Consider the following 27,788-nt stretch of genomic DNA (forward strand, 5'->3'; position numbering starts at 1 on the left):
AACATTGCTCTGAAGCTGAAAGAAGCCGGCGTCATCGACAGAAAATGTCTAAAGATCAATGTGCCTCTGAACTTGAAAGAAGGCGGCAGTGTCGACAGAATATGTCCAAAGAACAGTCATCAACAGGTACTACCAATACTGGTAGGAACTGCCTTCTCATCGAAAATGGAGTACATGATTGTGGTGGAATGACTGTTAGATGTGAATTTTGCCTATCACTAAATTTCTCCGATGAAAAACCAACTGATGGAAAATTTACTCGATATTGTAGCAAAGGTAAAGTCTGTCCAAATGATAAACATTTTCCAGAATACCCAGCATCCAATCTAATAAAAAAGTAATATGCAAATTGACCATCACTCCAACACACAAGATGGCTGCCCCCATTGGACACAAGATGGCCACCACAAGATGGCCAGCAGGGGAGGGCAGTTGGGAGGGACCAAGCCTGCAAGGGAGGGCAGTTGGGGGTGATCAGGCCAGCAGGGGAGGTCAGTTAGGGGTGACCAGGCTGGCAGAGGAGGGAAGTTGGGGGTGCCCGGGCCTGCAGGGAAGGGCAGTTGGGGGGGACCCAGGCCTGCAGGGGAGAGCAGTTGGGGGGGAACAGGCCTGCAGGGGAGGGCAGTTAGGGGTGACCAGGCCTGCAGGGGAGGGCAGTTAGGGGTGACCAGGCCTGCAGGGGAGGGCAGTTAGGGGCAAACAGGCTGGCAGGGGAGTGGTTAGGGAGTGATCAGGCTGGCAGGCAGAAGTGGTTAGGGGCAATCAGGAAGGCAGGCAGGGGAGCAGTTGGGAGGGATGTGAGAGGGATGTCCGACTGCCCGTTTAGGCCCGATCTTACCGGGATCAGGCCTAAACAGGTAGTCGGACATCCCTCGAGGGGTCCCAGATTGGAGAGGGTGCAGGCTGGGCTGAGGGACACACACACCCGTGCACGAATTCGTGCACCGGGCCTCTAGAGTGTGTGTGAGTGTGTGTGTGTGTGTGTGTGTGTGTGTGTGTGTATGGCTAATATACAAATTGTTATTTTTATATATATTAAGATATATATAAATAGAGAAAGAGAGAGAGAGAGAGAGAGAGAGAGAGAGAGAGAGAGAGACTAACTAGAGGCCTGGTGCACGGGAGGGGGGAGTCCCTCAGCCCGGCCTGCACCCTCTCCAATCCAGGACCCATCGGGGGATGTCCAACTGCCTCTCACAATCCAGGACCACTGGCTCCTAACTGCTCGCCTGCCTGCCTGCCTGATGGCCCCTAACCACCTCTGCCTGCCTGCCTGATTGCCCCTTACTACTCCCCTGCTGGCCTGATCACCCCTAACCGCCTCTGCCTTGCCCTGCACCTGGGACCTGGGCTTACCCCCCTTTGGCCAGCTGCAGGCACCCAGGACCTGGCCCGGCTTTGCCTGAGCTGGCCGCAGCCGCAGAGGACTGTGAGCAGGCGGCTTTGCCCAGGCTGCAGCCGCAGGCGCTGGCACCCAGGACCGTGGGGTGGGTGGCTTGCCCTCTCCTGAGCCACAGCTGCTGGCACCTGAAACTGTGGGCAGGTGGCTTGTCCCTCTCCCGGGCCATAGGCACAGCCGCTGGTGCCTGGGACCACGGGGACCATGGATTTTCCCTCTCCCAGGCTGCAGGCACAGCCACTGGTGCCTGGGACTGCGGGAAGCGCGGCTTGTCCCTTTCCCAGGCCAAGCTCATTTGTGCATGGCTGGTCCCCATTCCTCTCTCGCAAGCTCATTTGTGCTTGGCTGGTTCCCATACCTCTCTTCCCAGTGTTGAGTGTCTCAGCTGTTACTGCGTGATGGTGTGATGACCATTTGCATATTAGCTCTTTATTATATAGGATAATGCTGTCCTATAGGACTTTATTCCCCTTTTCTAAACAGTGATTTTTGTTATAGTTTTCCTATTTTCCCCTCATATTGAATGAAAGCTTCACATTATAAATCGGAGGACAACAAGGTCTTCTTTCTATTATGTATTGTAGTTAAAATATAAACTCCATAAGAGCAGAGACCAAGTGAATTTGATTAATACTAAGATCCTAAGATATGATGCAAAGAAGTTCAATGCTTTTTTTTTAATGAATGATAACCACCAGCAGTGAAACATACATGTGCCAGGTGCTAAAATATTTATACAATTTATTATTTACAGACAGCCCTATGTCCTATCAGGCCAATTTTAGATACAAGGAAGCATAATTTCTGAGATTTTAGTAATCTGCTTGTCAATGATGTAGCCAAAGCTCTACATTATGTCATTCTGATTCCAAAACTTGTAATTTTAATCAGTATACTATGCCGAGTTTGAGAGGAGGGCAAGGACAAGGAAAAAAGAGACAGAAATAAAAAGAGGTAGGTAAAAATTTTCAGGGAATACATCCTTATTTCATGACCCTTTTGAAATTCCAGCAAACCCTTTTTAAATACTTTTTACAACTAGAGGTTGAATACTTAACTTTTTGATTCTTCTTCCAACAATAGGATCATGTTAAAATCAGAATCACCTACAAACTATGGGCTAAAAGTCCCCCCTACCCCAAACCCCATTGGTTGATGTGTTAATCTATTGGTAGAAATATGGGTCTTTTGCTCATTTACAAACCTGATTTCACTCTTTAGAAATGAAAATGGTCTCCTTAAGATGTTATATATGCAAATTTATGTACTTTTTTCAAATGTTATCTGATACAATATATTTTTAATCTGTATTAGCAATAATCCAGCTTTCCCCCCATTGTATTTGTGACAGCAGGATTGGATTTATAGTTCTATTCTTTTAGAAAGCAAGCAGAAATAGAACCATACACTTTTTTCTCATAAGCATTACAATACTTGTATATATTTTTGTTGGCAAATATTCTTTCATTCAACAAATATTTAACTGATAAGCCACACAGAGCTTTCATTTCAGGGGCAGATAACTGATAAACCATATACATAACACGTTATGTAGCAAACTGTATAAGAAAAATAGAGCAGGGTAAAGGAGAGAGGGTAGTCAGGTTCTACTTATAGAGTCCTCAGAGGAAACACCTGATCAGGATTGGTTTGCAGGGCGGGGGGGGGGGGGGGGGGGAGGGGGCGGGAAATTAAGAGTTTGGTTTTGGATATATTAAGTGTGTGATGCCAGTGTTTAGGACAAAGATGTGGACTGGAGATTCAAATGGGGATTTCAGTTAGCCAAAGATCTGGATGGATTGCCTAGGAAGAGAGAACAGACAGAGGGGAAGCAGTCCAAAATGTAAGATTTGAATTCTGGTGCATTCCAGCATTTAGAGCAGGGGTCCTCAAACTGCGGCCCCTCCGAGGACATTTATCCGGCCCGCCGGGTGCCGCTGCCTGTCCTGCTTAGCAGCCAACTCGTCCCGGGCCCACAGTGCACATAGGAATTTGTTCATAGTTTTTTTTTTTAAACTATAGTCCGGCCCTCCAACGGTCTGAGGGACAGTGAACTGGCCCCCTGTTTAAAAAGTTTGAGGACCCCTGCTTTAAGAGGCTGGAAAATGAGGAGGAACCTGCAAGGAAACTAAGAAATAGGAAGAGAAGCAAGAAGAAAGGCTGCTGTTGATCTTATGCAGTTTCAATGGAGTGTGGGTTCAAGAGAGTAGTAGAAGTGGAGATGAAGTTTTTCTGTAGAGGAGAGCAGATCACAGCAATGGCGTAATATTTGAAGGGAGATACAGGTCAAGATTTTTTTTAAAACAAATGTTAATTATTAAAACACTAATAACACTGGGGTGGTGGCCTGGTGCACGGATTCATGCACATTGAAAGGAAATTAATTAGAATATTTTAATATCACTATTCGCCCTTTCTCTATAATATGTGTCAACCAAATTCATGATTGACAATGATGGAAACATACACATGCGATTGGCGCCAGCGAGAGCTTTATATGTATCATGCATACCCAAGTCAACTTAGCTTTTTATATATATATATAGAATAAACTTTCTTAATTAGACCTGCTTACTTTTTCCAGCCCAGTGAAGCACCCCAACTTCTCTTTCAGGTAATTGTCAGCAACACAGCAGTAAATATCAATACGAAGCAGATTATTATTGTAGATCATGCAGGGACAACAAAGGGTAAAATATTTAACTGCAGCAGTGTTTTGACTATATTCTGTGCAGTGAGAAAACCTTAAGTCATTTTCAAGGTCCACCATTTTTCTTTTTTTAAATATATTTTATTGATTTTTTTACAGAGAGGAAGGGAGAGAGATAAAGTTAGAAACATCGATGAGAGAGAAACATCAATCAGCTGCCTCCTGCACATCCCCTACTGGGGATGTGCCCGCAACCAAGGTACATGCCCTTGACTGGAATCGAACCTGGGACCCTTGAGTCCGCAGGCCGACGCTCTATCCACTGAGCCAAACCGGTTAGGGCTAGGTTCACCATTTCTTACCTCTTTTCAGTCGGGTCAAGTTTCTAAACTTTCTAAATCTCTGTTTTCTGGTTAATGAAAATAGGATTCTACCGAGTCTCCTATCTACCTACTCCAGGACTTCTGTGAAGATCAAATGAGATGAGGCATGGGAAAATGCTTCACAGACATTTGGTTAAAGTGTAAAATGTTTGCACCTGGCTATAAAGCAAGTCGTGTTCCTGGGCTGAAGAAACTGCAAGACTATTCACTAGGGAGAGGAAGGTTGGTGTTGCTATGTGACATCATTACCCAGTGCCCAAAGCCACCATTTCTGGGCTGGGCTGGGCTCTGGGCCACATTTTGCACCACGGGGTCTCGGTAGCGTTGGCTGCGATTTGGTGGGCTGTCGCTTCGGGGTGTTGGCAGGGCCTGTGTCCCACTTGGGGGAAGCTGAGTGTTGCTTTGTGGGTGCCAGGTTTGTAGTGTCGTTTATTGTTGAATGGCCTGTAGCTAGGGAGAGGAAGCCAGGTGTTGCTACATGACATCATTGCCCCACAGCCACTGTTTCCGGGCTGGGCTGGGCTGTGGGCCACATTTTGCACCATGGGATCTTGGAAGTGTTGGCTGCGATTTGGTGGGGTATCGCTCCAGGGTGGTGGTGGGGAAAGCTGAGTGTTGCTTTGTCGGTGCATGGTCTGCGTTGCCGTTTCTCTGTAAATGGCCAGTGTGTGTCACGGCAGCTCCTGCGTTGAGCGTCTGCCTCCTGGTAGTCAGTGCGTGTCATAGCGACTGGTTGGGCAGTCGGATACTTAGCATATTAGCCTTTTATATATATATATAGATGTTTATAAGCCAATAGAGGTGATCCAGTTCAGAGAGAAAAAAATTCATAAGGAAAGCAGACAATTCCAACAGTAAAATGGAACTCAGTGCAAAAGTGGCAAGTTTGATCTTAGGAAATTTGACAGTTACCCAATTACTGTAAAGCATAGCAGTGTATTTAATGTAAGAAGGTGTGAAGAGGCAGGACTGTTATTTCTTCTATTTTCTAGAGAGATGAGCAAGATAATGACTTATGATTGAGGAGAAGGCATGTATAGTCAGGAAAATGTTAAACAGCTGCCTAAGAGGGCAGGGGAAGTGGACTAGGGAAATTAGGCTGAGGGGGTGAAAATACAAGGAGCTCACTTCAGAGTTAGCATGACCGTGTGGTTTTCTTCAGCCAAGTTAACTGTTCTAAAGCAAGCATACAATGAATTAACCAGGACTGTGGTTCAGGCAGGTAAAATAGAGGAAAGAGAGAATTGAAGGTATTTGCAAAGGAGGAATTAAAACAGATAATGGAATCTAAGGTAGGCAATGAGATGAGTTTTAAAAAATAGGTATAACATTTAAATGTGTACTTTAGTAAACAGTCAATTCTCATAATTTGAGGTAATCCTAGATAATAAAAGACTAATATGCAAATCGACCGAACAGTGGAACGACTGGTCGCTATGATGCGCACTAACCACCAGGGGGCACACACTCAACGCATGAGCTGCCCCTCGGTGGTCAGTGCGCTCCCACAGGAGAAGCACTGCTCAGCCGAAGCCGGGCTCACAGCTGGTGAGCGCAGTGGCGGTGGCAGGAGCCTCTCCCGCCTCCATGGCAGAGCTAAGGATGTCCAACTGCTGTCAGTCAGGCATCCCCCAAGGGCTCCCGGACTGTGAGAGGGCGCAGGCCAGGCTGAGGGGACAAAATAGAAACTGAATTGCTCTTAGGGGAAATACAGGGTTAGTTACCTGACTATAGTCACACTTTTATTAACCAATTAGTATATAATCTTGTTTTATGTGTTTCTGTTTAGATAGCTTATTTAACATATATTGTTGATTTGTTAACATTGAACTCATTGTCAAGAGCACTAGTAAACTATGAGAGGAGCTTATCTACTAGTGAGATGTGTTTTCTCCACAAGGCACAGCACACACAGCCTTCCTGTGTTTAGGAATGAATATCATAGATCACTTTAGCACTATGCTGAAGGGATGGAGGGGCATTTAAAACAAAATTACCAATAAAAAGCACACAAAAAATGTGAAAAACATGGCACTATATATATTGTAAATAGCACATTTGTTTTCAGTATGAGAGGTGAAACATTAAGATTGTGTAGCCTTGTGCAACCTCATCGAAAATGTGTCAGGCAAGTTAAATTTTTTGCCACTCTGCACAGGTCCATGAATGCTGCATGTATTGATTTTGGATTTCCAAAAAAATGTTAATGAGTAGTTGAACTCGCAAATAGAGAATCTTTTAATAATGAGGAACTGTTTCCTCCATAGCTCTGCCCAGTTTTGCTGCTTTTAATCAAATGGTATGTATCCATGTCAGCAGACATCTGATTATCAAACAAGAAACACATTTTGCTGCCAGTTTTCAAAAAGTTTCTGCGTAAGGTTTATACATTACTTTTTATGTTTCTATAATCGCTCCTGTCTTCAATGTATTTGTTACAAGTGTTAAAAATTACACATAAGACTCTTGGTTTTTCTTATTTCAATCACTGGCAGTTTTTTCTTTAGTTATTGTCAGCTTAAGTGGGCATTAAGTAGGCTTTTACTAACCCTCACAAACAGCAATTATCTTAACATTTGGATGGTGGATGTGACAAATGAAGTTATGTATCTTATTCAATAAATTGTGATCTCAGAGTCCTTTGCTTATATCATTCTATCTCTTCAATAGGTCCTGCAAAAATGTAACTTGTTGGAAACCGAATAAATCTGTTACTTCTTTATAGTTTTTTGGAAGGATCTTGTTTCCTCTGATTTGTTATCTTGCTTTTATCTTCTATGAAAATAGTTGTATATTTACTTCATGTGTATTACAATTCTTTTTAAAATAATATTTTTTTATTGATTTCAGAGAGGAAAGGAGACGGGGAGAGTGATAGAAACATGAGGGAATCATTGATTGGCTGCCTCCTGAACGCCCCCTACTGGGGATAAAGGCCGCAACCCAGGCATGACCTTCTGGTTCATAGGTCACGCTCAAACAGCCACACTGGTTACACTCCTTTTTTAAATTACAGTTGCAAAAGGAGTTTAAGAGCAGAAAAAAAATCACCTGAATACTACCACCCTCAAATAAAGCTTAATTTTTTGGTGTACTTGACTTCTTTCCTCCCTATAGTGTTGCCAGTGTTGCTCTTGTGCCTGTAACAGTCTGTAAAATTCAATTTGTACCAATTTCATTTAACCCAACCTAGGCTTTGATTCACACCCCAAACCTCCAAATGACCTAGGAAAAATGGGAATAAAGAAAAGGGTGGACTGGGCACGGCTGGGGCTGAAAAACCTTAACCAAGGATGATTGGGTTCAACACTTTTCTCATGTTACCCATTCCCTAAAGCTCCAGGCTCATCCATGTTTTAATTCACTGCCCCAGCGCCGGGTCCTGCTCAGTCTCAGAACCTCCACCTTACATCTCGCAGGCACACGGCCTTGTCGTCTTCTTCACAATATCCCTAAATCCTTCACCTTTGTCGCTCCTCACTTGGGAAGCTCGCTTCTGAGGATGTAACTTACTTCTAACCAGCGGCGCGGGATCTCCAAGCAGTCCCTGCCCGTCGCAGGCCGGTGGCGCGTTAAGCGTCCGGTTGAGGCTGGTGCCCAGGTCCGGTTCCAGGCAAAGGGCCCAAGGGAGCAGTCGCGTGTTCCCCACCTCCCAGAGGGCAGCTCCTGTCGCTGCTCACTGAGGAACTTCCAGGGTAACAGTCCGCCCGTCGCCCACTGAGGGCTTTGCGACCACCCCGCCCAGCCCGGAGGGGCGGGAGCCGGTGGCCCGAGCGCTCCCCCCAGGGCGCCCTCCCCCCTCCTCCGCCCCATCTCGGCGCACGCGCAGTAGCTCAGCCTCCCGTACTTAGTCCGAGATGGCTTCTCTCGCGCCCCACCGTCCTCCTCCCGAAGACGGCTCCCTCCCCACGCACCCTGGGGCCTCTGGAACCAGCCTTAAGCGGGTCCCCAGGCAGGACTCTCCTTAAACTGGAATAGCAGTGGCCGGACGTGAGCGTGAGGAAAAGCAGCGGCAACCGGAAAGAATTGAGAGCTCTCCAGGCGGCGAGCCAGGCCTCAAAGGAAGAGGAAAACCCGAGCGAGCCGAGGTTTGCCGAAGGCGGCCTTCCGGAACTGCGCGGGGAAGGGAGGGCTGAGGGTGGCAGAGGAGGGGTGCGGCGGAAACTGCCGAGGTTTGCCGAAGGCCGCAGCCTCTGAGTTGCCCGGATGTAGTTGGTGGAGCGGCGGCGGCGGCACCGGTGGCGGCGACGACAGGCGAAGGAGAAGGGAAAGGCGGCGGCAGGGGGAGAGGAGGGCAAGAGGCAGCGGAGCAAGAGGAGGTGAAGGCGGAGGAGGCAGTCGCTCTCCGCGGGGCTGTGCAGGACGCGTCTTATTGCCCCCCTCCCCCCGGTTTGCCGCTTCCGCCGTGTAGGTGGCGCCTCTCCCCAGGCTGAGAGTGAGCGTGGTGTTGTCGGAGGGAGATGGCCCGGGAGCGCCGGCGCCAGTAACGGGGAGGTGCTGAGAGTCGCCTAGGGCGCGCCGGACTCTGGTGCCGGTGCTGCCGCCCGCCCGCCCGCCTCTCGCGGCTGCTCCCCCCCTCCCCCGACACACACTCACAGGTCGTGCATTGATGGTAATGTATGCGAGGAAACAGCAGAGACTCAGTGATGGGTAAATTGGCTTTTCGTTTCAGTCTGGGCCGCGGTGGAGGCGGGGGTGGCGGCGGGGGGGGGGGGGGCTGTTCCTCCTTATCTGCTGCTGGCTGGGCCGCCATTTTTGTTGTTAACCCTGCTCCGGATCGGGCCGGGGAGGAGGCGCGGCCGCGCGAGCCGGCGAGGCCGGAGGGAGTGTGGAGGGAACGCAGGGCCGGTTCGCGGCGTTTGGCCCTCGTCACCGCTTTTAAAAGGGCGAGTGTGCGTGTGCGGGCTCACCGCCAGTTCCTTTGGTAGGTCTCTTGCAGGGAGGGGTTCTGGGGGGGGGGGGCACCCGTTTTCTTCCTTCTCCTCGAGATGCTTCATGTCGCCGACTCTCTTCCTGTTTTTCAGCTGTCACGACCGGAGGGGGGACTCGCAGCCTTACCAGGTACCAGCCGAGGCCGGGGAGGAGGGGTGGATGCGGGAACGGAGGGGGAAGGGAAGACTTGGTACTCTAGCTCAGGCTTCAGAAGTCGCTACAGGCCCTTCGGTGTAACAAATCCGAAACTAGCACCGCTGGTCCCCTTAAAATGTGTTTGGGCCCATGAGCGCTTTCCAGCAAGGTTTAGTGACTTATTTGACAGGTGAGTTAAGGAAGTTCAGTTTTTTAAGGAAGATAGCATTCTCAGCCAGAAAGGACCTGACTCGATTTTTGGATGTGAAAGAATCGATGGGTTGAGGTGATAGGTGCCTTCTCAACCACATGTATGTATTGTATTGTATTTGGGAAATAAAGTTAATGTTAAGGTATTAAAATTAGATGAAAGGGTTGGGAAGAAACAACTAATTGTTTTGCAACTCTTAATTGTGTTGTAAACCACTGCCCCTTCCCAATTTAATAGTTTTTGGTGCAAATAGTTGCCTTACTAGTGAAAGATAGTGCTTTTGGTTCTGTAAGAATTGAGATCTATGGATACTTAGATAACTTATTCTAATGGTGATAGTTCTAGGTATGTAGGTTCCTATTTGTTACTGCAGATCCTGCATGTAAAGTTTTTAAAAATTATGATACAGGTGGTGCCTGTTTTCAGAGGGGGAAACAAATCTCATAAATTGTTAACCATCAGATGATACTGGAAGTGTCTTTTTAAGTCTAATTATTTCAAGGATAGAAGAGCAGTTTTCTAAGCTGATAGTTCTGTTAACTGGCTGTCACTAGTTAAAGCTCAAGTTAAAAACCCTAAGTCCCCTGATGTGTAAACCATTGTTCATTACATTTGGATATCAGAGATTAAATAAACCCTACTGAGTCTGTTTCTCTAAAACATAATTACTTACACCTTGTAAAAGACTGGTCTATCATGGTTGTCTTAAATATGCACTAGGATAAAATTAAACCATTATTTTGAAGGAGTTCCATTAAATTTCATTATGTTAGAAATATCAGCCCACTACTTTTTTTACCTTGGTTTCCCACACCTGTCAGAGTAGGTAAAGTAGGATTGAAATGCGTTTTTGAGTCAGAATTTGAGAAAGTGATGCTTTCTTTTTTTTTGTAGCTTTGCAAAAGCATGCTTAAGCTCCTTATATTTTTGTCTTTGCATCAGTTAACGAGCAGAAATAGGTTATAATAGTACTCAGTTTCTACTTTTCTGTAAATTAACTTAATTCCCAGAAAATTTTATTGAATTAATGTGTCAAGGTGTATGATTTCATTTATTTACAAGATACTTTATGGACTAGAGTTTTCTCTGTTTTTAGAATAAGGTATTATGATTTATATGAGGAGCTTTATAATAACTCTTAGGCATATATTTAGGCCTTGACAGAATAACTTAAGAACATAATTGAAGATGAAATTTTAATTTTATTGATATAAATCACTAAGACTTAGTGAAGTTAAAACACCAAGTTTTATAATAAAATGAATTTAGGAAGCTATGTTTGAAGTTTCAACTTTCTGTCTCTTTTTTGGGGGGTGATGTTTTACAGGCACTTAAGTATTCATCGAAGAGTCACCCCAGTAGCGGTGATCACAGACATGAGAAAATGCGAGACGCCGCAGATCCTTCACCACCAAATAAAATGTTACGGAGATCTGATAGTCCTGAAAACAAATATAGTGACAGCACAGGTCACAATAAGGCCAAAAATGTGCATATTCACAGAGTTAGAGAGAGGGATGGTGGTAAGTAGCTTTTTTGTTGAAACTTTCACATATACTTATTTTTAACAATTGCTCTGTGTAAAATAATAGGTGGCAATATTTCTAGCTTACAGATATTGCTGTATGGGTGTCATGAAAATTTTTTATTTCTATTTATTTGGTTCCTGAACTGGTTACATAGAAATGAGATGCTGACAGGAGCATCTAAAAATGGATTCCAGCGGCTGATAATAAGAGAATGCATTTATGAATATAGTCTACCTAATGCATTATTAACTGTGAGGGAAATTCAAGACATTTTCCAAGAAAGAAGCTTTAACCTTTTTTAAGTAGAGATTCTTGTTGCTGCTTGAATCTCTTTTTTTAAAGGCTTCAAATGTGTTTCCTAATGATAAATTATGAATTTAAAACAGGTGTTTGGAGACAGTTCGCAGGTTAAAAGAAAAACCACATTTCTGATTCTGAGAATTACTTTTTTTTGTAAACATTTAAAATATTCCATATTTTCCTGGATCTTATTAATGTATTTGCTATACTGTGTTCATTCAACTAGTCAACTTTTTAAAAACCTCATTTATTTTATATAAAGGTAGTACCCTTCAGTTATTACCTTGTCTCCAGCTCTTTGTGGTAGGAGGTTGAGAAAAAGTAAAACTCAGTAACTATTTTAAGACTTAATTTTCCTAAATTTACCAAAATACAGGTTTCATGTCTAAAGCATGGATTGAGGAACAAACCAGTTTCACTAAGATAATTAAGATACTTATATTTTTCCTCACTATAAGATCTTATGTCATTTAATAAAAGTTTGAGATGAATATATAATATTGATTGTGCTTTTAAAAGCTTCTAAGGAAACTCAGTACTGAGTGCCCTATGACTTTCTGCCTCTGACTGTCAACTAGCTTCTCATACTTTGCTTACTTTTAAAAAATGTTCTGGCCCAGCCTGTTTGGCTCAGTGGATAGAGAGCCAGCCTGAGAACTGAAGGGTTCCGGGTTCGATTCTGGTCAAGGGATGTATCTCAGTTGCAGGCTCGATCCCCCGCCCGACAGGAGGCAACCAATCGATGTGTCTCTCTCACATCAATGTTTCTCTCCCTCCCTTCCACTCTCTAAAACTCAATGGAAAAATACCCTCAGGTGAGCATTAACAAGAAAAATATCTGCCTCTTCTGGTTCTCTTATGTCTCCTAGGATAGGAATCAGTTTTATTCAGTGTGATCAAATATTGAAAAACATTGGCCTTCTCTGTACATAATTACTGGGTTGAGGGAATTAATATATTTCAATGATATGGAATAGAAAGTCTGTTCTCTCTGTTGAATATAGCTATAGCTTTGTGCTACTTATGCAAATAAACCATATTTTTGTTTGAAAGTAACATAAGGTGGGTTTGGTTATTAAAGTATTAAGAGTTCTTTGATGTCAAAATTACTTTTATACTATTAATATTTTCAGTTTTGTGGGTAAATTTTCTATAGTGTTTTGTATAGTCTAAGATACTATTATCAAGCACTCTTCTATAGCAGTTTTCATTTCAAACTTTAGCTCTTAGAAGGCATGTACTATTTGTACTGTATTATGCTTCATGTTTAAAATTTGGTGACTGTGACAAAATAGGATGTAGGTTCTCTTTTAGTGATTCTGATCTGGTTATTCTGTCTATCCTCAAATTGAGGAAGAAGATAGTTTAGGTGCTCTAGGAACTTGATGTACATTTGCAGTGAATCATGCTTGATAGATCTTTTACAGGTTAAAAACATTCTGTTGCTTATTTATTCAACAACCATTGGGCATCCACTGTGTGCTAGTAATGGTGTGGTATTCCTGGAAGTTAAAGATAAAGATGTGCTCCTGCCCTTGAAACTATTCTTAAAGACTACTTGAGAGTTAGTGTTGTAGCTGCTTACTTTTAATTCCTGTTTTCTTCATTTTGATTTTAATTGAGAGTTAGTAATATAGCTGCTTACTTTTTCTTCATTCCTGTTTTTATTTTAATTTTACTTCTTATGTGAACTCCAGATACCTCTTACTGGTTTTTAGTTTCCTTTTTATTTGTATCTGTTTACTGATTTTTCTTAGTTCCATTTGTAAGAAACTTCTTTCTTATTTTTCTGGCTTAGTCATTTGCTGAGTTAGGCTTCACATTCTAACTTGCTTTTTAGCTGCTTGCCTGTCTTTCTATGGAGCCTGTTAACTAAACTATAACTCCATCCCTATTTGTACAATCTCTGAAATACTTGGCTGCCATATTCCTTTAAATACCATAAAATAGGAGATCTTCATTCAGGAGTTGAGGGTGCATCTTTCATGTTAATTCTCTTTTAAAGATGTAAAGTGGTGATTTTTCTCTCATATAATACTTAGTCATTATAGTTTAGATTCCAGGTGTTTTATTGCTAATACGTGTTTGAAACTAAACTTTTAAAAGTGCGTATGTTTAATTTTATTACAGGCATTTCTATTTCCTTAGGTTTTTATCTTTAAATATGAACTGGAATATATATACATACGTGTGTGTGTGTGTGTGTGTGTGTGTGTGTGTGTGTATACGCGCACACACACACACACACACATATATATATATTCATCTATATAAATTCAAAGCCATTATCCTAATGCAAGTATGTTGGATTATCTATGCTCTCAGCCTGTATAAGTAAAAATGTAAGAATAGGTTACTATTTTGTTTATTGAAGTGATTTCAGATTTGTTACTTTTTTAATTTTAGGAATTAAAAAAAATCTAATGACTTTAGTAAATGTAATAATTTAAGAGCCTATGTGCTATGATTTGTAACTTGCATTTTACAAAGGGAGTTAAACAAATGTATCTTTTTTTTGTTTCATTTTGTTAATCCTCACTCAGATTTCCATTGCTTTTTTTCCCCTTATTTTCTTTATTTTTTAATATAGTTTTACTGATTTCAGAGAGGAAGGGGGGAGAGAGAGAAACATCAATGATGAAAGAGAATCATTGATTGGTTGCCTCCTGCACGCCCCCTACTGTGAATGGAGCCAGCAACCCCGGGCATGTGCCCTTGACCTGAATCGAACTTGGGACCCTTTAGTCTGCAGGCCAACTCTTTATCCACTGAGCCAAACCTACCAGGGCTCCATTGCTTTTTTTTTTTTTTTTTTAAGAGAGAAAAACACCAACGTGTCTGATGTGAAAGAGAGACATCGATTGGTTGCCTCCACACCCCCCCTGACCTCATCCGTGTGGAACCTGCAACCCAGGTACATGCCCATGACTGGGAATTGAACCTGCAATCCTTCAGTGCATGCTAACTTTTAGCCACACCAGCTAGGGCTGTATCTGCTGTTTTTCATGGCACCTTGGATTTCTTTGAAAAGTGACACTTGAGAAGTAGTGCACAGAAAGGACTTTTAAGGTATACAATAAAAAGTTGGAAAGCAGGGATTGAGAATTGTCACTCCTAGGAATCTTTAAAGACTTATTGCAACATAGTATGCATATATAAAAGATTTAGATATTTAAAGGGGATGTAGGCTATCTGTTGTAAATTAAGGGGAAATAAGTTTTTATTCTCTGATCTATCTGTAAATCATACAGTCTTTTGTTTAAAAATGATCCAAAGCAAGAATCTTATGGTACAATTATTAGATTTGTTTTTTGTAGCTGAGTTGTTTTTAAAGATGCAGCTAACATCAAAACCTCAGGAGAGGGAATATACAATACAGGTTGAATTTATATTTTATTGAGTTTTAAACCCCTTTCAATTGGTTTAAGTATGTGTTTAGTGGTGTGTGTGTGTGCGTGCTTTGTTGTGTTTTTTTTTAGAGCTAGCTCTATTTTACCAAGTAACTTTAAATTTAAGAATGATAATAGCACAAATGGATTTAGGAATGAAGGGTATGTTTACAGAGATTCTTGAAAGCTGTTCCATAAAACTTCAGCCTCTTGAGGCTCGTTCTATTTTTCTCATCTTTCCTCTTGGAATTAACTGTAAGAAACATATAAGAAGACATATTTGGACTACTTGTTAGAAACATCTTTTTAGGACAGATAGTTCAGTTGGTTAATTGAAAAATATTCTTTATTGGTACTCTGGTTTGTGGGAATTTAGTGAATTTGCATAGCTCTTGAGTTATGTATCTTTTTAATAAAAAGGAAAATTGCCCTTGGTGGTTTGGTAACCATTGTTTCTAAAGATTTTAAAATTTTTACCTGCATAGTGAAAGTTTTTATCTTGTTTTGTCATTAGCCATATCTGGTAAAATTTGGAAATGTATTTTCATCTAATTTTCAAATAAAGATTACTATAATTAGTATTTGAAGGAATTGTTTAGTGCAGTGGTCGGCAAAGTCATTAGTCAACAGAGCGGCAAACCGCAGCTTGCGAGCCTCATGTGGCTCACGAGCCGCAGTTTGCCGACCACTGGTTTAGTGGGACCATTTGGGGATAATTGGTGTTTTTATATATAATTTAGTAATATTTGAATCTTTTCATATTGGATAATAGACTGTGGTATTAGTCTCAGATGGCCTTATGATTATTCTAATAACTAGGTTTTGAATAAAATGAAAGATTCTTGCATTTGTAATGTTAGACAGTACTATGAAAAAAGTCTTGATCCTCATTTTGATCTTGGAAGGCAGATAGAACAGATATCTGTTTTACAGTTTTACAAATGAGGGTAAATTTACTTATGTAAAATTGAACAAATAGTGACAGCTGAGTCTAGAAATTAGTCCCTTCTAATAATTGTATATGCTGTTAGAGATGAAACATTAAGCATATTGAAAGCTTATTTGGTTGGTATTTACTACAGCACAAGTTAGTTTAAAGGTGAGTTTGCTTAATGTTTTTACCTAACTTCCTCCAGTGGCTACATTTTACCTAATTATAGTACAGTATGTGTATAAACTAAATTATCACGTTAGAGTTTCACTTTTTTTTTTTTTTTAAATATATTTTATTGATTTTTTACAGAGAGGAAGGGAGAGGGATAGAGAGCTAGAAACATCAATGAGAGAGAAACACCAATCAGCTGCCTCCTGCACACCTCCTACTGGGGATGTGCCCGCAACCAAGGTACATGCCCTTGACTGGAATCGAACCCGGGACCCTTCAGTCCGCAGGCCGATGCTCCATCCACTGAGCCAAACCGGTCAGGGCTAGAGTTTCACTTTTAAAAAATAAATTTTAATGTGAAAGCTTGCCAAAATTTTTACTAGGAAGAAGCCATTTTTCTCAAGTTAAGGTCTCACATTCCGAGACTTGTTTTCAAAGCAACTTAGAAATGTTATACAGAATCTAAAATTTGGATTTTAATACCATTAACTGTGTTAAGTATTTTTTTGTATAATGAAGATCAGAGATAGATATTACCTATTTTTGATTGATGCTTTATAGAAAATAGTAAACTAGTCAGATAATTTGGACTTTCCAGAAATTAGTTTAAAAAGATCACAGGAAACAATTATCCCATTAAAGGAAATACAGTAAGATTGTCACATTAGCAGTAGTAATATTTTTGCTTTTCAGCATTTTTTTCCTTAATTAAAAAAAAATGCTCTAAATATTTGTGCATATATTTGAACACATGCATCATTTGTCTTAGTCATCACATTTTTAATATTTTTTGTTATTTTTAAAGATATGGTTATAATATATGTTTATGCTGTATTTCTATTTCACAATAAAAATATTTTGGAATGGTTTACTTTGATCTTTTAAGGCAGTCTTAATTAAACTGTTTTTGAGTTGTGTAAGATGTATTTAAAGTTCTTGGTGTAATGTACTTAGGATTTTGGTGCATAAGTCACAAAATTTATGTATTCTGGATTGTCCCTCTGTTAAACATGTTCCTTGTCTTATTCTGTTGTACAGAATGGTTTTGGTGTATGTAGTGTATCATTTTGTTAGGATGCTGGAAAGAGTGAAGATAGCAATGAGCTGGGGTATCTTTTACAGGGATTCTTCTTTTAAATTTCTACCCGAGGATATGTTTTTATTGATTTTAGAGAGAGGAAGTGGGAGAGAGAGAGAGACAGACAGACACAAACATTGATGTGAGAGAGAAACATTGATCGGTTGCCTCCCGTACTTGCCTGACTGGGGATTAAACCTGCAACCTTTTTGGTGTATGGGACGATGCTCCAACCAACTTAGTCACCCAGCCAGGGCTTTACAGGATTTCTGTAACTGGGACCACATCTGTAACTGGATTCTGCTTTTTGGACTTTGTACTAAGAACTAGAGTTATATGTCACTTACTTCAAAAGCAGTTATTGGGCTTGAAAATATATTCTATGAAGAGTCTACTTTTATGATTTATATGATATTTTTTAATTTGCAGAGCCCTTTTACATTGTCATCTGATTTCATTTGAAATAGGTTAATTAGATTATTCCCATTTCAATGATGAAAGTATAATCCAGTTAAAGTGTTCAGAGTATTGTTGAAACTGGAAAGCGAGTTTCTTTGCTGTACTTAAAACCTTATCTCCACCTTCAAATTATACTCCAAGTATAACCACTTGCTAGTACTTAAAATACAACCGTTGTAGTCTTGGCTACCACTTTCTCTTACCAGGACTCTGCAAGAGCCTTCTGAATGGTGTCCCTGTATCCTTTTTGTTTCACACAATTATTTCCCCGTGTAGAATGGTCCAGTTAAAATGCCCCTCGGCTCACATCACTCTCATACTTGGAACACTCCAGTGGCTGTTGCTTACCAAGGCCTATAAAATACCCTGTGTAACCTGGTCTCTTGGTGTTTTTTCAGCCTTTTCAACCACTTTTCCCCTCGTTTGTGCTCCTCTGTCTATATTCAGCCCACAGGAAGAAATCTGTTCTTGTTTAGAGGTTCTGTACATTATGTTGTTCTTTCTGTATGTCCTCCTGGTATTCACTCTCTCACTTCAGTAATGTAATGTGTCTGCTTAAATGTCACCCTCTCACAGAGGCCTTCTCTACCCTTCCTGGTCACTCTGAAACAGGTATCCCCATCATTGTCCTTTCCACTGCTTTGTTCTTTCCTTGTGCTTAACATGACCTGATGTTATTTATTCATAGCCATTCTGTTATAACATGGCATAATGTGTTCCTGAAAGTAACCATACTATGCAGAATTGTGGCAAGGGGTTTATGGGCAAAATAGGTTTATCAGGGGATCAATATTAAAAAATGTGATGCATTAAAAAAACATACTAACCTAACAAAAATCATACCATAACATATTAAATGGTTAAGGAGTACATGAACAATATAATACATATGACACTTTACCTTGACCACGATCTGAAATAGGCTTGTGGAAGTGCACATCTGTTAAAAGGGTTGCAGCTTGTAAGTTATTGTGATGTGATGGAAGGAGGGTTATCTGAAATAAACCTCTGAAAGTTGTAACACCAATTGTGGATGGATATGACAACTCATAGAGTGAACTGAAGTGGTTGGCAGATGTTTGAGGTGTGTGTGTGAGTGAGAGTGTTGCTTTGTGGATTCCTGTGAAGCTTGGTTCAGCTGGGTGAAACTATTTCTCAAGGTGAAATCGCTCATAAGTAAGTGGGAAATATGTGTTGTGCTCAAATTTCCTGGTACATCAGTAGCACTTAAGCAAATTTGTATTTTCATAACAAGTATTATAGCAGAACTGCTGTAATTTATTAGTTAATGTTTGCTTGTCTTTTGTGGAATATAAACCACGAGAACAGGGAGTGCATTTGTTTTGTTAACGATTTTATCCCTGTATATCACTGTTGTCTACAACAGTCTTGACAGCTTGTAATATTTCTATATATGGGTGGACAAAAGAATTGGGATTGTCATGATTTAAGGGAAATGATTGCACTTTCCTTGAATGGTGATTCTCAGATTTGAATGTGTATACTATTACCTGGGATCTTGCTAAAATGCATATTCTAGTTCAGCAGTTCTGGGGTGGGGCCCAAGGGTCTGCCTCTTTATTTTTTTAAGAGAGAGTGAGAGGGATGGAGGTGGGGAGGGAGAGAGATAAACATTGATGTGAAAGAGACACATCAATTGGTTGCCTCCTGCACACACCTCAACTGGGGCCAGAAATCGAACTCCCTACCCTTTGGTGCTCAGGCCAATGCTCTAACCACTGAGAACACTGACCAGGGTGGGTTTGCCTCTTTTTAACGATCCCAGATGGTGCCCACTTCGCTGGCTGCTTGTGAATAACAAGGTTCTAGAGCAGGGGTGGGCAAACTTTTTGACTCGAGGGCCACAATGGGTTCTTAACCTGGACCGGAGGGCCGGAACAAAAGCATGGATGGAGTGTTTGTGTGAACTAATATAAATTCAAAGTAAAGGAGCGGAGGGGAGAGCAAGAGAACCGTATATAACAGCCGGATCCGAGCGCGGGCCGTAGTTTGCCCAAGGCTGTTCTAGAGTCAGCACTCCAATGGAAGTATAATGTAGGCCACAAATGCAAATCACACATGATTTTTAGTAGTCATATTGAAGTAAAAGTGAAGTGAAATTAAATTGAGTATATTTTATATAACCCAATATATCTAAAGTATTATTTCAACATGTGCTTGATATTTAAAAATGATTCTCTACAATCTTGTGCAAGGTCTTTGAAATCTAGTTTTGTAGTTTGTTACTAGCCACATCCCATGTGCCTACTTGCTACATGTGTGATCAGTGGCTACTGAATTGGACAGCACAGTTCTGGAGAATATAATCACCCTGTTCTGTCTAGCTTTACACATATTCCTATTTCTCTAAAGAAAAATTTTGTGTGCCTTATTTTTGAAACATTCAAGGCAAGGTTGGAATTAATAGATTCTTGAACTACAGGCATGCTTCAGACATCTTGCTGGTAGAGGGCCTTGTCTTTGATTTGTGTTTAAAAACAACATCTGGAAAATACAATAAAATGAGGTGTGACTGTACATAGTGCTTGTAGTAAAATTTTTCTTTGTTAGTACACATTTATTATAGAAAATTTAGAAAATGGCAGAAATGGGGAAAATAAAATGGCCTCAAATCCTATCATTTTGAAGTTAAATCATTAGTTTTCATTGGACTCGTTCTTAAGCCATAAAATGTCTGAAGGATTTTATAAATATTCTTTCCAGGATTTTTATTAAAATGCTTTCATATTGTGTTATGGCTTTTTTTTATCTGTCATTTAATATCTGCATAGTGGACTTAACAGACACTTGGTATTAGCAATAACAATCTAAGAGGACCAACTAGGAATACTTTTTAGTTAGTGCTTAGAGAATATTAATACTTGCCTTACCTCTTATGCTTAACTAATGACTAAAATCTTCTTTCAGTTAGTTTTGTTTTAAATCCAGACTCTGATATTTGTAACTAAGTAACCTTAGACACACTACTTTATCCACTCCCGAAGATTGTTGTGAGGTTAAATGAAATTATGTACATAAAACACTAATAAAGCATTTAGCTAAGTGCCTGGACTATGACCCAGTGTATTATTAGGTTTACTCTTATTTGACTAATGAAGAGTTAGTGTCAGATCAGTTTTAGGTCTCAAGCCCCTGCTTCCTTCTTCCTTTAGAGTTAGGAAGAAAAATACTGGTAGTCTGGCAAGAGCAATTCTAACTTGGTAATAACTGCTCTAACCTAGGACCTTGCAGTTCAGGGACTTTTAGGATGATGCAGGATTTCAAAAAAAGTGCAGATATAACTTAGTATTCTGTGGTACGTACATCTAATAACTCAGATCAGACCTAATGCCAGATAGTGGAGAAGTTTCTAAGCATATTTGCAACTGGACAGGTAAGATATATGTGGGTAGTATCTGGAGCCACCACTATGATTTAGATAAAAGTCTTTGGCACTTAGATTCTCCCACTCCACCACCATCCCCCAGTTCCTAAGTTATCAAACTGTCCTGAGACAGTTAAGTGGTAAATGTCATTTAGCTTTCTATCTTAATAGTCTTTACCTGAGTTGTTATACTCAGAGTGACTTCAGGTGTTAGTAAATAGTTTTCTTGAAATGACCCTTAGGAATAATTGCATTTAAAAAGAAATTTATGTTTAATTTCTGTTTATATATTTAAACTAGAGACCCAGTGCACGAAATTCGTGCACTGGGGGTGTGTGTCCCTCAGCCCAGCCTGTACCCTCTCCAATCTGGGACCCCTCGAGGGATGTCCGACTGCCCTCTCACAATCCAGGACTGCTGGCTTCCAACTGCTTGCCTGCCTGCCTTCCTAATTGCCCCTAACCGCTTCTGCCTGCCAGCCTAATCACCCCATAACCACTCCCCTGCCAGCCTGATTGATGCCTAACTGCTCCCCTGCCAGCCTGTTTGCCCCTAAATGCCCTGCCCTGCAGGCCTGGTCACCCCTAACTACCCTCCCCTGCAGGCCTGGTCCCCCCCAACTGCTCTCCCCTGCAGGCCTGGGTCCCTCCCAACTGCTTTTCCCTGCAGGCCTGGTCGCCCCCAACTTCCCTCCTCTGCCAGCTTGGTCACCCCTAACTGCCCTCCCCTGCAGGCTTGATCGCCCCCAACTACCCTCCCTTGCAGGCCTGGTCCCTCCCAACTGCCCTCCCCTGCTGGCCATCTTGTCACAGCCATCTTGTGTCCACATGGGGGCAGGATCTTTGACCACATGGGGGCAGCCATCTTGTGTGTTGGAGTGATGGTCAATCTGCATATTACTCTTATTAGATAGGCTAGAGGCCTGGTGCGTGGGTGGGGGCCAGCTGGTTTGCCCTGAAGGATGTCCCGGATCAGGGTGGGGGTTTCCTTGGGGTGTGGGGCGGCCTGGGCGAGGGGCCTGTGGTGGTTTGCAGGCTGGCCATGCCCCCTGATGACCCAAGTGGAGGCCCTGGTAGCTGGGATTTATTTATCTTCTACAATTGAAATTTTGTACCCTGGAGCGAAGCCAAGCCTTCTGCTTGCTCTGTGGTGGCAGCCATTTCTGTTGGGATTTATGTATCTTCTATAATTGAAACTTTGTAGCCTTAAGTGGAGGCCTGAGCCGGCCAGGGTGTGCGGAAAGCTTGGCTTCCTCCATCGCCGGGGAAACCCTAGACTCCTGCTCTTTCCAGCTCCGTGGCTGCCGCCATTTCTGTTTAGGTTTTATGTATCTTCTATAATTGAAACTTTGTAGCCTTGAATGGAGGCCTAGGCCGGCAAGGGCAGGTGGGAAGCTTGGCTTCCTCCATTGCCGGGGAAACCCAAGCCTCCCTCCTGCTCTCTGTGGCTGTTGCCATCTTGGTTGGGTTTATTTGCATATTCGCTCCTGATTGGCTGGTGGGCATGGCTTGTGGGTATGGCTGTGGGTGGAGCAGAGTGATGGTTAATTTGCATATTACTTTTATTAGATAGGATAGTGCTAGCCTTCTGGTTTAATCTTTGATAACTTCTGTATTGTGTGACAGTATGTTAGAAAAGCATGACATAATGTTGGCATCTTCTGAAAAGTTCTGACCTGTACTATACTCACAGGAGTAGTCCTTTCTGGTAGCCAAAAAGCAATACTAGTAAAATGTGATTTTGGAATATTTTGGCTTGGATGAGGAGAGGATTGCAATAAAGTGTTTTGCATTTAACACTTGATTGTGAAGAAAAATTTTGCAGACTCTTTCAGCTTCATAAAAATGTGCTGGTTGATCATGAAAACATTCATTGTAATAGGGAAAAGCTAGGGAAATTCGAACACGGTATGATGGGCTGTTAGAAGTAGTTTTCTTCTAAAAGACTGCAAGTAGGTTTTGCTATGATGATTTGGTCAGTTTTCTGTTCCTGCTACCCTATTGGCTCTTTATTAGGGTTTTAAAGCATTCATGTTTAATTTTGTATGTATAAATAATGAGTCTCATCATGGGACTTTTAAATTACAAAGAATATTAAGGGTTAAGTCAAGGCTGTACTTCCCAAAACTAGACTAACCTTAATTTCATATTTTTGTGTAATTATGTTCTGTCCTTGTTGCTTTTCATTCTTCAGACCCTATCCTTTGATTTTCAGTCCTACCTATCTTTTTGGTTATTAGACATGCTTCATTATAATGGTCCATAGATAGCTTCCTAAAATCTTCCTAGTTTGAGTGTTCTCTGTCCTTGTTAGTGCTTGGGAAGTCATTCTTGAGATGTGTGTAATGTGCCTTCAGTCACTTCTGACTTTTGGTGACCCTGTGAGTGATGTCCACAATGTCTTGTCCTCACGAGCCCTACTTGGCCTCTGTGGACTCATGCGGATAACTTCTATGGAGTCAATCTATCCCATATTTGGTCTTCCTCTTTTCCTACTGCCTTGTTTTTCCCAGCATTATTGTCTTTTCCAAAGAATCCTGTCTTATGATGTGCCTTGGACAACTTCAGTTTTGTCATATTTGCTTCCAGTGATATTTCAGGGTTAATTGGTTCTAGGACTCACTTGGCCATCTTTCTAGACGTACAGAGTATGTGTAGAGCTCTCCTCCAGCAACATATTTGAAATCCCATTTTTTTTTTCCTAGCAGCCGCCTTCATTGTCCAACTTTTGTAATTGGAAATACAGGGGTGTAGATGATTTTAGCCTTGGTCTCTAATAACACAACTTTGCTCTTAGTGATCTTTCCTAATCCTTACATTGTGCCCTTCTGAGTCTCAGCCTTCTCTTCATTTCTTCTCTTCATTGACGCTCAAATGCGGTCTTGCTTTGGCACTTTCTTCCTTTTTTATAATATATTTTTGTTGATTTCAGAGAGGAAGAAAGAGGGAGAATGAGATAGAGAAACATTAATGATGAGAGAGAATCATTAATCGGCTACCTCCTGAATGCCCCCTACTGGGGATCGAGCCCGCAACACGGGCATGTGCCCTGACTGGGAATTGAACTGTGACCTCCTGGTTCATATGTCGACGCTCAACCACTGAGCCATGCTGGCCTGGTTGCTTTAGCACTTTCTTGTTTCAGTTTCATCGGAAGTCGTTTCAGATCATTGCTACTTTCCACCAGTAAGATGGTGTTATCGCATATCTTAAGTTATTGCTATTCCCCCAATTTTTACTTCTTCCTCTGAGTTTAGCCTAGTCTTTCCTATATGTTCTATGTACAGATTAAACAGAGAGGGAGATAAAATGTACCCTTATCTGACACCTTTGTCTATAGGAAACCATTCTGTGTCTCGATATTCTGTGACAGTGACTTCCTGTCCACAGTAGAGGTTACACATCAGGACAATCAAGTGCTGAGGCACCTGCATTTCTTTCAGAGCAACTCATAATTTTTCATGATCCACTCAAAGGTTTTACTGTAGTCCAGTGGTTCCCAACCTTCCTAATGCCGCGACCCTTTAATACAATTCCTCATGTGTGGTGACCCCCAACCATAAAATTATTTTCGTTGCTACTTCATAACTGTAATTTTGCTACTGTTAATGAATCGTAATGTAAATATCTGTGTTTTCTGATGGTCTTATCATGTTAAGGAACTACTACCAAATAAATTTAAAACCTAAAAAAAAAAAAAGTCAAATTATAGAGCCAGAACTCTTTGCATATCGACCTTACTCTGATTATAAGAAAGTTTCTGCTAGAGATATATTGCTGTTAAGTTGATAATAAGAATTAAGTTGAAAAAAATGTAAAGTGGAAAGAGCACCAGTCTTGAGATCTGGATATTGTCGTTTTTGTTTTACTGGTTATTAGCTTTTTGACTATGGGCAAGTCATATAACTTCTTGGCTGCTGCTTCCCCCATCCCCCCCCTTTTTTCAGCAAGGTTGAATTGATTATTTCCAAGGTCCTTTCCAAATAAATGGCTTGAGAGGTGTGCAGGGAAACTTTCTGATTCTGCTTTAATTTATGTTTTCAGGTATTAGCTGTGTGTCCTGCCATTTCATGGTAACTAAAACTCTCCCTTCCAAAGGTATAATACAGTATGTTTGGCTGCTTATGTTTGTGTGGGAATCTTAGGAATATTTCCCACCAGTGTTCATTTTGCATTCTTTTATGTGTATATAGAGAAGAGTAGAACAGCATGATAGTTTTCTTCACATTTATTAATTTAAATTGAGAAATAAAGTTGAAAAATTTCAAGAGTATTCTAAGCAGAAGTCCTAAAGTTTTTACTGTACATACTATATACTAGTATGCTGTAAAAATCACTTTTGTTTATATAAAAAGTGTTTAGTTTGTAACCTTGTAATACAGCTTTCCAATTTATTATCTTAAGTTGCCCACCAAATACAATATTCATATTTTGTTTCAAGTTGGGAAATACTAACTTTGACTTTTAAAATACTGAGTATTAAAATTTTTAAACTTAATCTATTGCTGAAATACCAGTTTCTGGTGGGTTTACTTTAAAAATATGAAAGAACCCTGGCCAGTATGCTATGTGGTTAGAGTGCTGGCTCACGACGCACCACAGATTTGATGATTCCCAGTCAAGGGCTTGTGCCTAGGTTGCAGGTTCGATCCCTGGCTCTGGTCAGCATATGCAGGAGGCAACCAATTGATGTGTCTCCAATGTTTCTCTCTTTCTCTCCCCCCCCCGCCCCCCTCACATCTCCTCCTACTCTATTTAAGAATCAGTAGAAGAAATATCCTTGGGTGAGGATGAATGAAAGAGAGAGAAAGAGAAAGAAACTAATTTATATTCCAGAAATACTTTTGTATCTGTACTTTAAATATACAGCCATTTCTGTTTTTTACTTCATAGTGAGAGACATAAAGTATTATAAAATAAAGGCACCCAATTATACAGTGCCATTTAAGATAGTGATTTAAATTGGTTTTAAGTTTAAAGTACCTAAGCATACTATAAGTATTTTTTATTGTGAGTGATACTTTATTTAATCATTTTTGTTTACAACTGAAATTCTGGTAATTCAATATTAACATCCTTGCCCATGAGCTGCTTTTAGACACCAGAAAAAGTTTCAACCTTGTGTTTTTGAAGATAAAAGTTTTGTCACACATAGTGACTTCCACACATGTTGTTTTCTTTTAGAATAATATCTGTCCTCCAGCCCCTTTTGCCTAGTTAATTCCTATTTTTCAGGCTTCAATTTAGAAGTAAATTACCTCCTTTAGCCTTCTAACCCCCAGTCTAGGTTAGTTAGCACATCTGTATTGCATATAATCCTTTATGGTAACTATCTTGTAGTGTCCAAAACTGAGCTGCTTGTTTTTCTCTATCAAACCTGCTCTTCCCATAGTCTTGCATTTTGTGTAAATAGAAACTATAGCCTCTCAGTTGCTCAGACCAATAATCCCAAGTCTCCTAATTGGTCTTTCTGCTTTTCTGTTTTCAAACTCTTTAGTCTCAATGCAGCAATTATATCATCACTCCTTTGCTCAAAAGTCTATACAAAGACCCTCAGGCCCTATGTGGTTTATTACTCCCTCTGTTGTTATCTCTGTGAACTTAAGCCTCTTGATTCTACTCTTGCACTTCAGACACACTGACCTCTTTGTAGTTCCTCAAGCATTATAGGCACATTCTTGCCTCACAGTCTCGGTCTTTGCTCTTCCTTCTCACTGGATGTCTTAGATATTTTCTATCATTTAGGAAGTTTGAAAATTACACATAAAAAGGGTGATTAAGGCTAATTACCAGAGAGTGACAACATTGAGTAAATTGAAATAGTATCAGCAAAAGGGATTTCTGTGACACTGTGGTTCTTACCTAGGGCAGCAACAGATTATTCAGATGCTTGGTTTCTCATAAATCTTTACTCTTGCCAGAAGACTAAATACCTAATCTTAAAGGCTAAATCCAGTGCAGTTATTTAGGGTCTATAGAGGGCTGTTTGTTTTGTACTGTTTTTATTAACAAAAAGTTAAAATATACTGTGAACTGTACTGCCAGCAATATTTTTATTATTAATATACTTGTTTTTAAAATTACAGTTTACATTCAGTATTATTCTATATTAATTTTAAATGTACTGTGAAGTGGTTAGAAAATTATGTACTTTACAGAGTGGTTCCTCCATTGCTTCAAATACTGACCTGACCCCATAGATGTTTATGAAGATACTAGAGGCCCCATTCATGGATTCATGCACTGGTGGGGGGCATGGCCTGTGGGGATCGGCCCACTGTGGGAGCGCCACTCATCCTGCTCAGCTGAGCGGTGCTCCTACAGTGGGAGTACACGGACCACAGGGGGGCAGCTCCTGAATTGAGCGTCTTCCCCCTGGTGGTCAGTGTGCGTCATAGCAACTGGTCGTTCTGGTCGTTTTGCTGTTTGGTCGCTGAGCTTTTATATATATACTAGAGGCCCGGTGCACGAAATTCGTGCACGGGGGTGGGGGTGTGGTGTCCCTCAGCCCAGCCTGCACCCTCTCCAATCTGGGATCCTTCTCACAATCCAAGACTGCTGGCTCCCAGTTGCTCGCCTGCCTGCCTTCCTGATTGCCCCTGACCGCTTCTGCCTGCAAGCCTGATCACCCCCTAACCACTCCCCTGCCAGCCTGATTGATGCCTAACTGCACCCCTGCCAGCCTGCTTGCCCCCAGCTGCCCTCCCCTGCAGGCCTGGTCACCCCTAACTGCCCTCCCCTGCAGGCCTGGGTCCCTCCCAACTGCTTTTCCCTACAGGCCTGGTCGCCCCAACTTCCCTCCTCTGCCAGGCTTGATCGCTCCCAACTACCCTC

At 41.4% G+C, this 27,788-nt stretch overlaps 1 protein-coding gene and 1 long non-coding RNA gene across 13 annotated transcripts in view; one reads left to right on the top strand and one right to left on the bottom strand.

The window, feature by feature from the left end:
• The window catches only part of LOC308234242, a 179,593-nt gene extending 171,345 nt beyond the window's left edge, over positions 1-8,248 (bottom strand). The window contains exon 1 of the long non-coding RNA XR_013959036.1: positions 7,946-8,248. This is a non-coding gene — a long non-coding RNA (uncharacterized lncRNA). The remainder of the gene's footprint in view (positions 1-7,945) is intronic.
• A 3-nt stretch (positions 8,249-8,251) lies between these two features.
• Positions 8,252-27,788, top strand: part of WAC (WW domain containing adaptor with coiled-coil) — an 87,637-nt gene continuing 68,100 nt past the window's right edge. For 2 of the 12 annotated variants that reach the window (XM_080641618.1, XM_080641612.1), the window contains exons 1-3: positions 8,252-8,520; positions 9,457-9,493; positions 11,038-11,233. In XM_080641618.1, coding sequence (XP_080497744.1) covers positions 11,095-11,233 — 139 coding nt within the window. In that variant the 5' untranslated portion in view covers positions 8,252-8,520; positions 9,457-9,493; positions 11,038-11,094. Of the gene's footprint in view, positions 8,521-8,601; positions 9,083-9,195; positions 9,357-9,456; positions 9,494-11,018; positions 11,234-27,788 lie in introns of those variants that run through there. The other 10 variants (XM_080641617.1, XM_080641611.1, XM_080641616.1 and 7 more) reach the window with 7 other exon arrangements.

Source organism: Plecotus auritus, assembly GCF_963455305.1.
Source record: "Plecotus auritus genome assembly, chromosome: 1".
In the NCBI taxonomy this organism is placed as follows: Eukaryota; Metazoa; Chordata; class Mammalia; order Chiroptera; family Vespertilionidae; genus Plecotus; species Plecotus auritus.